General features: G+C 40.5%; 1 protein-coding gene across 1 annotated transcript in view; it reads right to left on the reverse strand.

The window, feature by feature from the left end:
• Nucleotides 1-1,660: 1,660 nt before the first annotated feature.
• SMYD3 (SET and MYND domain containing 3) overlaps nucleotides 1,661-15,845 on the reverse strand; it is a 404,049-nt gene continuing 389,864 nt past the window's right edge. The window contains exons 11-12 of the mRNA XM_009900927.2: nucleotides 8,998-9,106; nucleotides 1,661-2,329 (exon numbers count right to left, since the gene is read on the reverse strand). Coding sequence (XP_009899229.2) covers nucleotides 2,228-2,329; nucleotides 8,998-9,106 — 211 coding nt within the window. The 3' untranslated portion in view covers nucleotides 1,661-2,227. The remainder of the gene's footprint in view (nucleotides 2,330-8,997; nucleotides 9,107-15,845) is intronic.

Here is a 15,845-nt window from a genome sequence, read left to right on the forward strand (position 1 = left end):
TCATTGTTGTGCAAAAGCACATGACAAAAGACTGGGTACCCCTCTCAGTTTTTTACCGTCCAACAGTGATGCCATTAATTTGCCAAATATCTCAAAAAGTACAAAGGTCTGACTTTTTCCCCCAGATCATTTCCTTTTCATAGAATCAAGAAGACCCAACCAAACAGTGTATTTCAGTGACAATTATTGCACTTCCTGGGTGGCTGATAGGACTTGGCCTCTGGCATCAAGTCATGCTACATATTCCAGAAACACACTGCATTTCATAGGTTATTCCTTGCATATGAATGCCAGGCAAGTGAATACTAGGTTAGGGTTAGGGTTAATTGTTAGCATTAGTGTTCAGGGTTAGGACTAGGGTCATGGTTTAGGGTTAGGGTTAGGATTAGGGTCATGGTTTAGGGTTAGGGTTAGAGTTTAGGGTTAGGGTTAGGTCACATTTAATATTAACAATCGGGTTAGGATTTTGGTTAGTGTTATGGCTTAGTGTTCATGTTAGGGTTACAGTTAGGTTACAATTAGGTTACTGTTAGCATTTAGAGTTAGGGTTAGGGTCACGTTTTAAGGCTAGGTTTATTGTTAGTGTTAGCATTTTATTGTTGGGTTAAGTTGAAGAAATTCAAATGCCTTGAAATAAGATATCTTCCTCAGTGTTGGTGCTCATGTGCCATGATTGTAAATTATGCCCAGAAAGTTCATGTTCTTCTAAATGTGTTCTCATATTATAATTAATGTTGTCAAGTTGCTGGTGTGAAAAAAGCCTGACTTTACAACATCAATGGATTAATGAAATATCAGTCATGGCTGGAGTAGCAGTAATAAATTGTTAGAGTGACACACCTGAAGTGATGGTTTCAAAGGCCTTAAATTATTTAGTTTTCAATGTTTCTCATTAATATTTGGCTTTTGTTAACATTTGTTTCTGTGTTAAAAATGGAAGTCAGCAGCTCTGCAAGAACAATTTCTTACTGATGAGTGTGGGAAAATTCTATTCAAGCATCCTGCTCTCCCCAGGGTTAATCTCTTAATTCAGTGGTCATCTGTAGCTCTCAGAGTTTCACTATTTGGGGAAATGAAATCCAAGCCCCACAGGCTCAGAAAGGCCTAAAACCCACCCCACTGACTCACAGGTCCGAGTTTCATTTTATAACCTATATGAACTGAGAAATTCTTGAAGCAGTTGAGGGGAGAAAACCATGTAGGCAATGTCCATATAGATACATGCCCTGGGTTAACACAGCCCATTCTCACAAGCCCCCCTCTTCACAAACTAATAGGAGGGAAAGTAACACACAAAAAACTCTGGGTTGAGATAAAGAGAGTTTAATGAGATGCTACGAGGCACAATTACCTTAGCCTATTTGCAGTAATGTGCAGCAAGCAGCAGCAGAAGCTAGTGACCTCTCTGCACTCCCTGACCTGCAGCCAGCCCAGAAACGTCTCTAATCCAGAAACCGAAAGCAGCAACCACAGCAGGAACCCTTTCCTGTTACAATCTGAACTTCAAGCCCCATAATACTTTGCTTCAGTCACCACTTTCATTTTGATGCTGGTGTGACAGCACCATGGTATTGGTTATTAGCAGCAGATTAAATTCACCCATGGCAATACACTTTTGATGAGTTTTTTTTTTAATTACATCTACTTTAATAGTCATCATTGTAGCATATGGAATATGAGAAGAAGAGAGACAGAGCCTGGAAGAGATATTGAGAGGGAGAAAAATCTCATTTAGAACATTGTGAAACTTATTTCATGTCAAAGAGCACTGGGTTAGGCTTTTGGAAGCCACACCTAAGAACGAGGTAAAGGCTGAAAATGTATTTTCTCTACTTACAATGTGTCCAACATGAGATCCTTACTTGCTGGCATAAACTGGTATAAAAAAATTTACTTCTGATACCAATGGAATTATAATAATTTGTAGCTTATGAAGGCACTGTATGCATTTCCCAATATTTATTATTAATTAAATTACATGTTGTAAATTAGTAAGTAGCTGTTGCCAGTTAGATTAGTAGGGGGAAATAAATCCTCTGAGAACTGCAGGTATTCCTCCAAATATCAACTCAATTCAGATCACACAGAAAAATTAATAAATGTTTTTCTAAATCAAGTAGGACCTAATGAAAAGACACCAAAATCATCAAGAAGCTTCCCAATGCAATAAAAAGCATTTAATTTCTTTTCTCCTTGAATATTTTGCTTTCCAGACTGGACATTATCTTCACTGTATTCTCATGATGGCCTCACACTGCTCCTTTATTTCCATCAAGGCTTGCATCAGGCTGTGTTCTGTCCCGTGGGTCACCTTCATAATATTATAGGCCTTGTTAAAAGAAAAGAAAGGACACATTGGTCATTGGGCAAACCGTGCACAAGGGAGCAGAGATATTAGTACTGGTCCTCAGGGGACTGGCAGCAGAGAGCTTGAATGTGTGGCACAGAGCAAAGCATCCCAAAGCATACAGTGATTTGCCCCTGAAAAAAAGAGGAGGCACTGACACATTGCTCTTAGGTATTAAAGCCCATTAATATGTTATGGAGGTGGATGTTTGGAATAGTAGAGGAAGACACTTTTGCACTGAGGCATGCAGGCCATTTTAAGTTTGGTCAACTACAGCACCCAAAGTTTTGCTAATTTATTTAAAAGATGACTGTTCAAAGTCCTGTAAATAGAAATTGCTTAATAGATAACCAAAAGAATAAAGTGCTTTAAGTGTATCCAGAGAAACTATGCATAGCAGCAAACAAATGATGACCTTAATAGTTTTGCTCTAGAAAGGTAGGCAGGGAGTGGGTCTTCGCTGCTTTTTTATTCTGTGTGGATATCTTCTCCTGGTGCCTGTATTGTAGCCCATTCCCTGCCACAGATATGTCTGAAATGCTTTGTCCATTTCACATTCAGATCATCACTTTTCATATGACATTTCTGCTTCCTTCCACTAAATTCCTTCTGCAAGAAGTACCAGATAGAAATGGCTTCAGCATTCCTGATGGAGAATAAGAAGTGTACTGGCAGGAGAAAAGAGATCAGTGATTTTAACTCATCCCAAACAAGAAATTGCCAAAACAAAATGTGTCCTTTGTTTCCATAGGTTCCTGCTCCAGTCATCTGAGGAAATTCAGCTAAGTCAAGCTTGGATTGCAGAAAAAAGATCTTTCTGGAAATAAATGTTGAAGACTGGGCCACATTAAAATTGGAAAGATGAAAATAAAAGTAGGTATATTCTTTGGTGGACTGAATGAAAGACTCTTTCCAAATTTTAGAGACTGTCAAGTATATGGAAATTCTAGCACAACTTTTTTTGTCTTTTTCTACAAATGAGCTAATCCTTAAAAGAAGGGGGAGACAGCAAAAATTGAAAGAACAAGATCAAATAGCAGTCAAAACAAATCAGAGTGTGTAAAGAGCTCTAAAAACATGTCAAATACATTCTGAGCTACCACAATGCCATACTACTAAATGATAAAATACTCGGTTAAACAGAACAAGGGAAATGCTTTCACCACCATTAGAAATGCTCAAGAAATGTGAAATAAAATCAGAAATCCTGATTTTTTTGCATATCTCTTTTCTAGCAGAAATACAAAGCTGGTTGTGCATTTGCAAAATGTTTGCAAGTTAGTCATAATTGTGCTCTCTGAGGAGACTACCTAACGTGCTCTTAGTGCTCTGCTTTTCTTCATTTAACATACTGGGGAAATGTTGTAAAGAACAGATCATAGAAGCATTTCAGCATAGTGAACTGCAAGGTACTAAGTTATACAGGAGGGTTTTTTTCAATAAAACAATACCTGAAAAAGTATTACAAAAAGGAAGAATATGAGCCAATCCTCCCTGGCTGAGACAGTGGGATAAAGAAAGATGAACACTGTGTGGTACAGGAATCCCTGGGTGGTGTGGAGCAAGATAGCTGCAATGGGATCTTGTGTGCGTCACAGTGCAGCAATACATAGCTGTGCCTGGGCTGACTAGGAGAGAGAGCAGGATTTCCCTAGTGGAAATTGGCTGTGTGAATTGGTGCACAGCATTTGCATGACCTGGTCAAGAGAATGGATGGATTTATTGTGAATGACATATATTAAGAACTGTGCAATGGATACATCTAAGTCTCAGTCCCACGGCCGCTGACCTTGATCTTCAGGTCACCTAAACGACACAGGCAGCCATGGTCCTGGACACCCTGATGCACAGCCAGAGATGTCCATATTGGATATGCCTCTGTTAATTGGCAAAACCCCTTAAAATCAAACCTAACCTCGAGATAATGCTACCTCTGCTGACTTCTCTCTCATCTCAAAAATTTCCTTTCCACATCCTTTTTTTCTCTTGGTGTAGCAAATGAATGCACCAAGTCTTTCTCCTTTTGTTTCCTCAGGGAGAAAATAAGTCTCATACAATGTACTGTCTCACACACTGCAGTATGAGTCAGAACCAGCTGCATCAAAGTTAGAATAGCAATAACTTCTGTAATCCCCAAATTAAACTGGCATTAAGTTATGCAGCTGTTTTTCTAAGGTCAGTGCAAAACTGGGGATAATTTCATCTCCAAAGAAAGGAACTGTTGCACTGGGCAGAATCAGGAACACAAAGGCTCTCTGAATGCTCTCCTGCTCCACTAAGTCACACATAACCAGCAGAGCTGAGGCTGAGCAGAGACTTGTGGTCTGTGTAGTCTTCCTCTCAACTAAAAATTACTGATTATGAAAAACTTTAGTTATCACAAGACACAGACAAGTGTCACTAACCACACACTGTCTCCCTGAAGAATATAAACCCCATCAGACTGACTATTGCTCCATGAATGCAAATGAAATGTAGTGCCTGATTTGCACTGGGATGTGACTGGATGCCCATTGCCACAGCTGCAGGGAACTGAGCAGATGCAGGACAACACTGCTCTGTCACAGGGAAAGCTGAAAGCAAATGGCCACATGCCAAAATGGCTTGAGATGAGGGCTAGCATTTCAGAGGCAGTATCTATGGTTTTCTATCATTCTTGACTGAAGGGGACACTGGGAGAGATTTTACTCCAATTCCTGTGTGTTTTGCCTCCACATCAGTAATTACAGTAAAAAAAGAAATATATTGTACCTATTTTCGCCTCAACACAAGGAGACACTTCTTTATGGTGAGGGTGACAGAGCACTGGAACAGGCTGCCCAGAGAGGTTGTGGTGTGTCCTTTTCTGGACCTGCCTGGATGCATTCCTGTGTGGCCTTCCCTAAATGATCCTGCTTTGGTAGGGGGGTTGGGCTCAATGAACTCTAAGGGTCCCTTCCAGCACCTAACAGTCTGTGATTCTGTGCTTCTGTGATTGCAGGTCTTCATGACATAAGACAGCTACATCTATCTGCTGTGCCACAACTGTACCAGCTGAGTTCAGGCGCTGCAGGGGGAATGTGGCTGGTCAGTTTTGTACATGTGTGCATCTTCCTGCCTGCACCTGTTTGCATGAGACATTGTTCATCTGCTAGACACCACCACCCTGCTCAGAAAAGTGCATGGGTACAGTCAGCCCAGAGGATGGAGAAGCATCTGAAACAATGTTCTGAATCAGCTCTCTTTGAGGAGATGGTGTTTGGAAACAAAGTCATTGCCTTGAATCCAAGCTTTCTCCTCTGAACCCCTGCAATAAAATGTGTATTTTTCTCACGGCTCCTTGAGCCGGTTTTGCTGCGTCTTGGTGGTTTTTCTCTGCACTGGGGTAAGCAGGGCTCAGGCTCCAGCATGTAACTCTTGCAGCTTTGTTTGGCTTACAGGCTATGGCAGCCATCTTCCCTTGGGCACTCTTGGGGTGAGCAGCATTTCTCTCTGTTCTTGGGTGATCAGGGTTTCTCTCCCCTGGTCTGTGGTGCCTGGAACAGCTGCTTTAATGTTTGTTACTTTATAGTTCTCTCCACACAGTTGCAGTTCTGGCTGCCTGTAAATGGGGAAGGTTGGCAGCAAGAATCTAGCCACATCACATTGTGCTTTTAAAGCTTCAGCCAGTTTTTTGCTTTGCATGGTGTGGTAGTTTTAGGCCATGCCTTTAAATGTTTGTTACAGATTTCACGGAGAAAAGTAGAAAAATATAAATAAATCACTATTGGGTGTGAAAAAGAAAATAAAGATAATTCTAAACTATTCCATTGGAGAAATATCTGCCATAAGACTGGCTGCACCAAAACCTTCTGGGGGCTTCTTTTCTCTGCTCACTTTGCTCAGGAGAGATTAACCCACTTCTGCTGACCTTGGCTGCATTATTTTGGTTAAGTCTAACAGCTGCTTTCTCTCTGCTCCTTTCTCCCTTTTGGTCAGGGGATGGGAGGGAGGCAGAGGGACAGCTTCCCTGGTCTTTTTGACCAGGGGTTTTTTTGTGATGTTTTTTAATTGTAAAGATCTGTAAATGGCATAAATACTGTATATTTTGTACATATTCATTGCATTCCATTGTGGATTGTAGTTTTGCCTGTATATACACTTTCCATTTGCTTCCAACTGAGTTGGTCTGGGGGGGAAATGATGGGGGGAGTAAATCCTAATGATGGGCAGGAAAGCTCAACCCACCACACACGGCAATGGACTCGTAAAGTCTCTGAGTCGGTGCCCTTTCATCTTTTAATTCTTTTGTCCAAATAAAGAATCTTTTCATCATAGGTCTGAGCCTTTTCCTTATAATACTGAATCTTTTCCTCATAGTTCTTCAATTCATCTAGTGCTGACACTATACAAGCACCCATAATTGCAGCATGTTTGCTGCCTGGCTCATTAGAGCTTTCAGCCAGTTTCTTAATAATGCAATTTGGATTTTTGCAATTTTATTTCACCCATTCCAAATCTGAGGCCATAATTACACAACTTATCTTGTGAAGCTATCCCACCATTGAATACCCTAGGTCTCACTGCACCATTAACATTAAAAAATTTATATTTTTATATGTTTTATATTTAATATGTCCTGGTGGTGGTGTCTTCAAACACTGCTGTAACTGCTACTGCCATGGGCTGGGGGCCTCTCTCCTCTTGTGCCCAGTTCATGGTCTGGAGCTTTCCCTTGGCTCAGAGAGGGCTAGGGGGTCTCTCTCTCTTGTGTGCTCCATCACCAGTTTGTAGCCTTTGTGTGGCTGTTCTGGGATTCAATTCTCTTGGAGCTTTTCCCCTTTCTGCCTTGGTCCAGGTGCAAGGCCTGGGTGTAGTTGGCCTGCTAGGGCAGGCTCTTCAGCTGCTCCTCCAGGAGCATTTGGATCTTGTTGCCTGACAGGAAGCTTTTTCTCCTTTCAGCTCTGCTCCCAGGGAGTGGGTGAACAGACACAGCTACAAGAAGATTAGTTTGTAAATTGTCCTTGTGGACCACTTGGAGACTACAGTTACAGATGCACTGATGCAAGCCATAGAACAGTAAGCATCACCTTATTCTTCCTTTTCAGGGCAAGAGGAGATCACATCTTGAAAGAAATTTCTGTGTTAGACATTGCTCAGTATTCAAAATATAATACAGTAGTAATCTGGATTGCAATGGGCAATGTGTTCACTAAACCCATACAAAAACCCTTCAAACCTTCCACCTTCACTGATGAGGAGCATTCAGACATCCCTAGGGGAATTCTCTCCAGTTTAATGCAGTATCATATTAGAACTACAATTAGAAGATATTGTGGCACTACTAATGAAAATAGAGGCTCATCTGACTGGGGTCTCACTACACCTCAGGAAAAGGAAAGTCAATGTTTGGAAATGATAAAGATTATGGGGAAAATAGGAGAGCAGATTACGTGCTACATGGGAGAGATACAACTTACTTCTGAAGTATAAAAAAAGCGAGAATTGATTGCTCAGAAAATAGAATTGATTACTCTTCCATTTGTTTTCCAATGATCAGAATTGGCCATATTTTAAGTTAATACATCAAGTGAAGATTTATGTTACCAAGATTTAATAAGATTGACATTGCATTAAATAGTAATGAGTCATTTCAGCTATTTTGGTTGCATAATTAGATGTTAAAACCAGATATATTGGGGGGAGGGGGTCCAAAAAATTAAGTACAAATACTATGCTTTCTAGAGGATGGCTGAGAAACAAGAGGGAGAACCACCACACAGAGCATGTGGTCTCTTCAGGCCAAGCTAACAACAGGATAATCAACAATATAAGGGAATAAGGGTAAGACCTCTTTGAGGGAAAGTGAAGGCAGCTTATATTCAGGAGGGAGAAAAACACCCTAGCAGTAATTGAAGGCTTGAGATGGGAAGCAGGTGAGAGCCCATGTCCCGGGCACATGGAAGGGGATTCTTCAATACATTTTTGATACCAACAGCAATATAAAGGCAGGACAAATAAGAAGTAGGAGGAAATGTTAAACAAGTCAGCTCAGGTAAAGACAGATGAATGGAAGATGAAATTATAGAATCACAGAATCATACAATCCTTTTTTTTTGCTTGGAAGAGACCTTTCAGGTGATCAAGCCAAACTGTCAACCTAGAACTACGGGGTTGGACTAGATGACCTTTGGAGGTCCCTTCCAACTCAGCCCATTCTATGATTCTGTGATTCTATGAACAACCAAGGATGTAATGAGCACAGCATCAACTGCAAAATCAAATCAAAGATGATGAATGATGTAGAAACATGAGGGATTAAGAAGCATGCCTGTTGATGTGAGTGTACCACCGCTCTACCCCGGTTTGTGTACTTTTAAAGTGCTCCCAGATTAATTTTGGTACAGTAAAATTGTGCTGAGATATTATCTCTTCAGATCTAATAGTAGTTTTTCATTCAGACATCCTTGAGCTATTGAACTGTAATCATCAGTGACAGATACTGGAGGAAGTCAGTGCCTGAAACACTAAGCAACAGTGACCCATCACCACGTTTAGCTGCAGCCTGGAGAAACACCACTGATGGAAAAAGCGGTGAGGCATGAGGTACAGTCAGAGCGGAAGAGGGAGTATACATGTCAGGTTAGGGGGAGGTGAGGGAGTGGGAAAGAGAAATGCTTCATAATACTGACCTGTTTCAAGGTCTCCAGTGCCTGAGGAAACATGTCTTGACTGTACTGCAATTTGCCCACCCGCATCAGCTGGACAGCCCTCAGTGGATGAAAACCAGGATAATACAGTCTGCAGAGAAAATGAGGAAAATGTCAGTGTCAGCTCTCACCTTCACAGTCATTGCCTCTGCAGAGAGCTATTAGGGTGGGACTGTAAAGTCATTGTGAATGTTAATAAGGTACTCAGAGAAAATTAGCTATGCTACTGAGAAGCATGAAATACTAAGGGGAATTAGCAAATTATTACTCTTCATCTCAAAGGAATGCCTTTAATATTATCCTGTTAAAAAGTGACGGGAATGGGATTATTTAATTCGCTACTGTTGGATAATACAATAGCATTCACTGTACTTAGTCTTGCAAAAGGAGGTTGTTCACAATCTTGGGTCTCTGAAGAGGTATAATTTTAAGAGGAAACTTCATCAGGGAACCTAGTCCTGGATCCTCCAAGGTGAAGGAGAGAGACTACAGACAAAGCAGGTATATAACATGGAGGCCACCATTTCTGAGGGTTTTCTTGCTGCCCCTCACTGCAGAAAGAACTTACCCTGTGTATCTAGGCAAGATAACTGCTAGTGTGAGGATGCTCTCCCATTCTTAATTAATTTAATAGAAGCAAAGCTTCTCCATCAATCTCACTGAAGATAATAAAAATGGAACTATGCTCTCCTTTTTTTCTAGGAAGTAGATGGAGGGCAATGCCATTATTAATTCCTCTCAAGACGCTCTTGAAATGTCCATGCTTTTATGGTGGTCATCCTGCATTTCCAAATCCTGCCAGTCCTTGGTTCACAACACCTGGATCCTCTGTGGATCACCTGTGTTCTAGATGTGGAGAGCATGGCACCTCAGAAGAGCAACCTGGAGGGCTGCAGAAAGCTGTGGATGTGACTTGTCTGGAGCTGGCCAGCAGGAAACACAAAGTGAAAGGGCCACACTTGGAAGATAAGTTACCTGCCGAAGATCTTTGATGTTTTTTTAATAACTACAGAAATGAAATAATAAAAGCCTTCAGCATGACTTACCAAAGACAAACATCCTGTTTGACCAAAGTGCATTTTATTCCTCAAATACACCAGTGGTGTGTTTTAAAAGTATCTAAAAAAATACAAAACTTGTCCCAGCTGCAGGAAGAAGATACAATAAGCTTCCTAAAATCTACATTTGCATGAATGCTTTTATGTGTTTACGTCAAACCTATGATCACCACAGTTCAGGGGAACTGATGATAATGAACAATAACACTGCAGTCAGAAAGACACATCTGCATAACGATGTTTAAACGCACACTAAGACATTAAATTTCCACAATGTATAGGAATAGTCTGATAAGACTGGGTGCAAATGAATTAGTTATCTGTCTCCATTCATTTTCACCGATAAAATTGCAAGCTTAATTAAATACAAGTAATTGTTTAAATGGCAGTGTGTCTAGCTGTCCTTACAAATGTCAAATGAAGATGTGTAATGGAAAATGTCTCCACACCCAAACCTCTCTTTTTCTGCAAATCCCACGTAGTTTCAGTAAAGACATACAGGAACACACAGGAAGCCTACATGGCAGGGTCTCAGGAGTAACAGCTCCTGATCTGCCAAAGCCTTTCATGAAAGAGAGAAAGTGGAAACCAACTCCTCAATAAGCATGATCCATAATGAATTGCCACAAGCACCACCTGCTCAGATCCCTTGTGGATTGCAGTCCAAAAAGGCTGTAGAGCCAGCAGACAAGAGACAGGGAAAATTATAGCACTTATCTCAGTCCAAAGTGACCACCCAGGAATTGCCAGGACCTGGTTAAACAATCACTATTTATGTTTTGTTTCTGGTTATTATATCGACTAACATGCTACTATGTGCTACAAGTTAAATAGGGAGAAAATGCAATTAAGTGAGAGATGTGTGTGTTTCTGAAGAGGAATAGAAATTGCAGCACTAATACAGCACAGATGGGAGTAGTAAGCAAATGCATGACATTTTTTAAATTGCAAAACACTGATGCTGATATGACTGCATACTTCAGCCCTCATCTGTGACAGGAAGGACTAAAAAGGTCATTCTGTCTCTGCTGGACCACTGAAATGCCAGGATGCCTGGGACAAGGATCACAGCCATAGAAGGAGCCAGGGAGACAAATGATTTTGCAAGAGATGATAATTCATCTTTGCAATCCCCACTACACTGTCTCTGCTGTATTCTGTATTTCCCACTGCTCCTTCATGGCCTCGTCACATCTCCTTTGTTCCACACTTTTGCCTTTCATCCTTTCAACCCTTTAATGGTTTCCCCTCCCTCATAAATAACCAGCTCCATCCAAAGTACCAACCCAAACAGGGAACTTGGGTCCTGCTTCGCCTGCAGTCACCACAGGGATGGCAGCTCGAATGCACTAATCCAGGCTATGCTTTAGTTCAGCAATGTGGTACCTGCTAAATTTCACAAGGTTCCATCAGAATTCAGAATCCACCCCTCATGCAAACAGGTTTCTTTCTATAGATAATACACTCACCTGCAGTCAGTAAAGATTTAGTATTGTGGTATTAGCAATACCAGAGAATGCTGGCAGCAATTTAGCAATGTCAGATACGCAGGCCAGACTACCAGACATAAACTAAAGCAAGTGAAAATTTAAGATGAGGACATGGAAGAATTACGTCTGAAATGAAGAGCCTTTTGCTCATAAATATTTACAAAGCTGTTTTACTGAGCTGATTTATGGTCTGATCTTATGCATGTACACAGTTACATTTCGTGAGCCTTAAAATTGACATTTGAAACAACTGTTTATTATCATATTCTGGAATAAATCCATTAAGCTATTTGAACACCTTTTGTGGAAACACATCCATTGAGTAAGTGTACTGGAGAAATCTAGACAGCTTGCAGCTATTTTGGGAGACATGTAAGTGGGAAAAATGCTCCTGGCTTCTTCCAGGCATTCCTAAGATTCAGTATTATGAAAAACTGGCATGGCAGAAAGAACTAAGAAGCAGTGTCAGGTACTTGAAAGCCAATTTATTATCCCCACACATTGCTCTGAACAAAACAAAGTGGATAAATTTACTAGCCAAGGAATGGGTATCTAAAGACTGCCAACAGGAGACTAAGACAACTATATAGAAATCTAAGACAACTATATAGAAATACATGCTGTAAAGCATGTTACAGCTTTGAAAGAGTAGGGTTTCAATCTGAAAAGGATTTTATGAGATTTACAAAGGCCTGAGGTACAGGAAGAAGAACAGTAATGTACTGAAAGCTGAAATAAAGATAATTCTGAGGAGTGATGTTTCCTGGCCCTCGAGGCTGGTCAATGCCCAGCAGTTCACTTGCAAAGAGAGATTAAACAGAATATAACAAGAATAGCTGTGCTGCAAATAAGAGAACTGGAGGAGGCTGAGAAAGATGCACATTTCGTATCACAGCCTCTTATACAAGACAGCACAGCTTTGTCCACATCTATGACCAGCAGCATTCATGCTGGCCTGTCCCTCCAGTCTAGCCTCCCACCTGTGAACTGGGTCTCCCAGTCAGGCATCCTCACAGAAATGCCTTCTTTTGCCCCCTCCAGGGCATTGATAAAGACATTAAAGAGGGTGAGTCCCAGGACAGCCCCCTGCATCCCAACATGGCAGGACACAACAGCAGCATCCTCCCACCTCTAACCACTCAACCAATTTTTTACCTACCTATTTCGCTACTCATTTGGACTGTAAAATCCTAACTTGGATGTTAACTCCCGTGTCTTCTTGACCTTGCAAAGCTAATAGGCCAGCTCTCTCAGCACCTTAGCTGAAAGTAGCCAATGGGTCTGATGTGTCTGTAGGGATCACACTCACTCAGGTAATCCCTGGCTCAGCCTTGTTCTGGGATGTGCCTGGAAGACTTTGTAAGTGAACAGTGAGGCAAAGAAGGCACTGTCTAGCTTACTACTCAAAACCTCAAATGAGAGCTATTCCCTAGTCTTCAGCTGGCTTGCACCATCAGTTCCTGCATTTCATTCACAAAACAGGGATATCAATTTTAACTAGGCCCATACTTTGGAAAGAAACAGCTGCTTCTAATACACCGTGGAATCACTAGCTCCTATTTGTAAATCAGCCACAAGGTTTGCCTTGATTAACCCCTAGAGGAGTCACTGATTATGTAATACACTATATTATGTTAAAAAACAACTTTTCTTCATTTTATATAGTGGCTCTGAATCTCTCCAAGCAATCTCTTGTGCTCTCATGTAAAGGACAATACATAAAAAGACAACCCTTGACAGATCTTAGTCAATTTCTTCTATTTCTTAATACTGCAGTTCAATAATTTCAGTCAACTTATCTCCCATTGCAGAGTAAATAGTCAGAGCATTTGTGTTCTCTTGTGAATTAAATCCTAGTATTAAAGAAAGAGACTATGCAAAATCACTGCCCTTTCTGATGCTTCATACTTTAAAATAAATAGACTCCTACTGTTCCTTGGGTTAACATTTGCACTGTCTTCATCCTGATGTAATCAGAAGCAGGCAGGATTTATAAAACCTGAAGTAAGGGTTTAAAATGGAAATGTTACCAGGCTCTTTAATTTGGTGACATATAAAAACTGGTGCTATATACAATGGTAAATTGGTTTGCAGCACCTTTTAGTGCAAGTAAATATGACAGCATAAAAGGCATAAAGCAGTTTTAGGAGTCCCAGAAACAGAGAAGGCATTAAGAAGGTGCTCCTGAGCTTCTGCAATGGTGATGACCAAAATGCAAAGAGAACAGTGTCAGCTTCATGAAATAAATGTAATCGCTACAGCTGGTGGAAATGTTCACCACAAGTATAGCACCCAGTAAGTTCAACCTTCTCTTCTTCCTCTGGCTCATTCTTGATTTCTGAGCTGCCCAGTATTTGAGTATATTCATTGAAGCTGTTGACTGAACTGCAGCCTAGAAACTATTTTTGTGTTGTCCAGGTATTTGTTTTTCAATTGTTCGGTGGTGTGAGGTGTCATGTAATTCATATGATATTACTTCTACTCCTAGGCTGGGATGATCAATGGGTTCTAAATATTGGAATTATGAGAAAGAGTTTTAGGACAAATTGAGGGACAAATGATTAGTCAAAGAAACCATATGCCTCAGGTACACGAGACATAAACTAACTGTGCTTATTTGGCTTACAGATCTTAATGCCAAAGGTGCTGCAACTGTTCAGTCTGATCTAGACAAGATTTCACCTAGCAATTCCTGCTCCCAAATCAGCAATTTGAGGCCAACACAGTGCTTAACAAACAATGTTTTATTTATAGAAAATCATCTTAATTAGCTCTATATACAATTTACTTAATAATAGTATTTTTGCATATGCACAAGCCCTCTGCAAGCATTTTGCACAAGCCTGGTACAAGTGTTTGGCTTGGAATGGAACAAGGTTACAGGGTTATTTTTGGAGGAAGTGGGCTGAGTGACTGTGTTCCTTGTTAAGTATTAGAAATCTAGTTGAAACCATAAAATTTCTAGGGGCAGTATATCTATATTAACCTGTGTATAATCTTTAAGGGTCCCAGTGAAAGCCTTCCAAAAGAATACTGGCCTGGGTTTCATGTTAATAACGTGTTTTTCCTTGAAGTAAGAATAACATAAAGCACTATTCATTCTAGCTTCTCCTCTGTCTCTTTCTTCCTTTTCTTTTTTTCCTTCTTTTAACACTTCATATTTATCATGGATAACAAGGTAAGTTTAAATCAGTTTAGTACTTTACAACTCCCCTTCTACCTTAAGGAACAGTCATGTCATTTTTTGAGTAGCAGACCAAATCCTTCACCTGTAGCAGACTTGATAATACTCCAGCTACCCTGAAATGTTTATTATCCATTTTAGTGTCTCATGGAGAGAATCAAAGCACCAGTGAACAGTTTAATGCTGGCATCACTCTTTTCTATTTTTACCCAGACTTGGCCTCTCACTTTGATTTTGGGATTGGCTCTTAAGCACTAGCATGGAGGTTTTTCTGGATGTAAGCTACAGTGCACATACCTCAGGCATTACAAAAAAAGGTTTAGCAGTGGTGAGAAGCCTCATGCTGGAAAATCTCTTACAAACTAATGCAGGAAAAGTTACCTTGTGTTACTATTACATGAAACTATTAATTATCCCTAGGAGATTTACTTTTCTTCTAGTTTAACCAAATAACAACAGAAAATCAGCATAATTTTCTGAGAGAGCTGGGGGTCTGGTATCATTAGAGATGTGTACAGCTAACATCTCTGATCAGAATTTACCTGGAAGTCTCCATACACTTACAATATATCCTGGTTGTACATTTTTGCAGTCTAATTTACATGTGCTCTCTATCTGTATTATTGTGGGGAAACTCTCAGTACCCCCTATATTGAAACACTCATCAATGACCACGCCTCATGTATGAGCCTCATTATTCTAAGCACTAAACAGCATGGCATGACAGCTGTTGGTTTGCATGGGAAAGGCACATCCTTAGGCAAATTGACTGCTTTGTGCAGAAAATCTCCAAGAAAGCCAAGAGTTGAATGTAGCTCTCATTGTAACTTGAGGATGTTTTTTGGTTTGCTCAGAGCCTAGTTCTTCTGTTCGTGCTTTCTTGTCTACCTGTCTCACCTTGCCAGGGTTAACAGGCGTGTTGTATTTTGCAAATGAAATGTAGATACAGTAAGTAACCTTTGTTTAGAATCTTTTGTGACAGACTGCCAATTTATTTTTATCTTCGTTTATTCTGTCCTCACTTAAGAAAAGGCCTTTTTCTGCAGTGAAACAACTGCCTCTGGAAACAGCTCAGGATTTAGATCTGTGATATTATGG

Source organism: Dryobates pubescens, chromosome 6 (assembly GCF_014839835.1).
Source record: "Dryobates pubescens isolate bDryPub1 chromosome 6, bDryPub1.pri, whole genome shotgun sequence".
NCBI lineage: Eukaryota > Metazoa > Chordata > Aves > Piciformes > Picidae > Dryobates > Dryobates pubescens.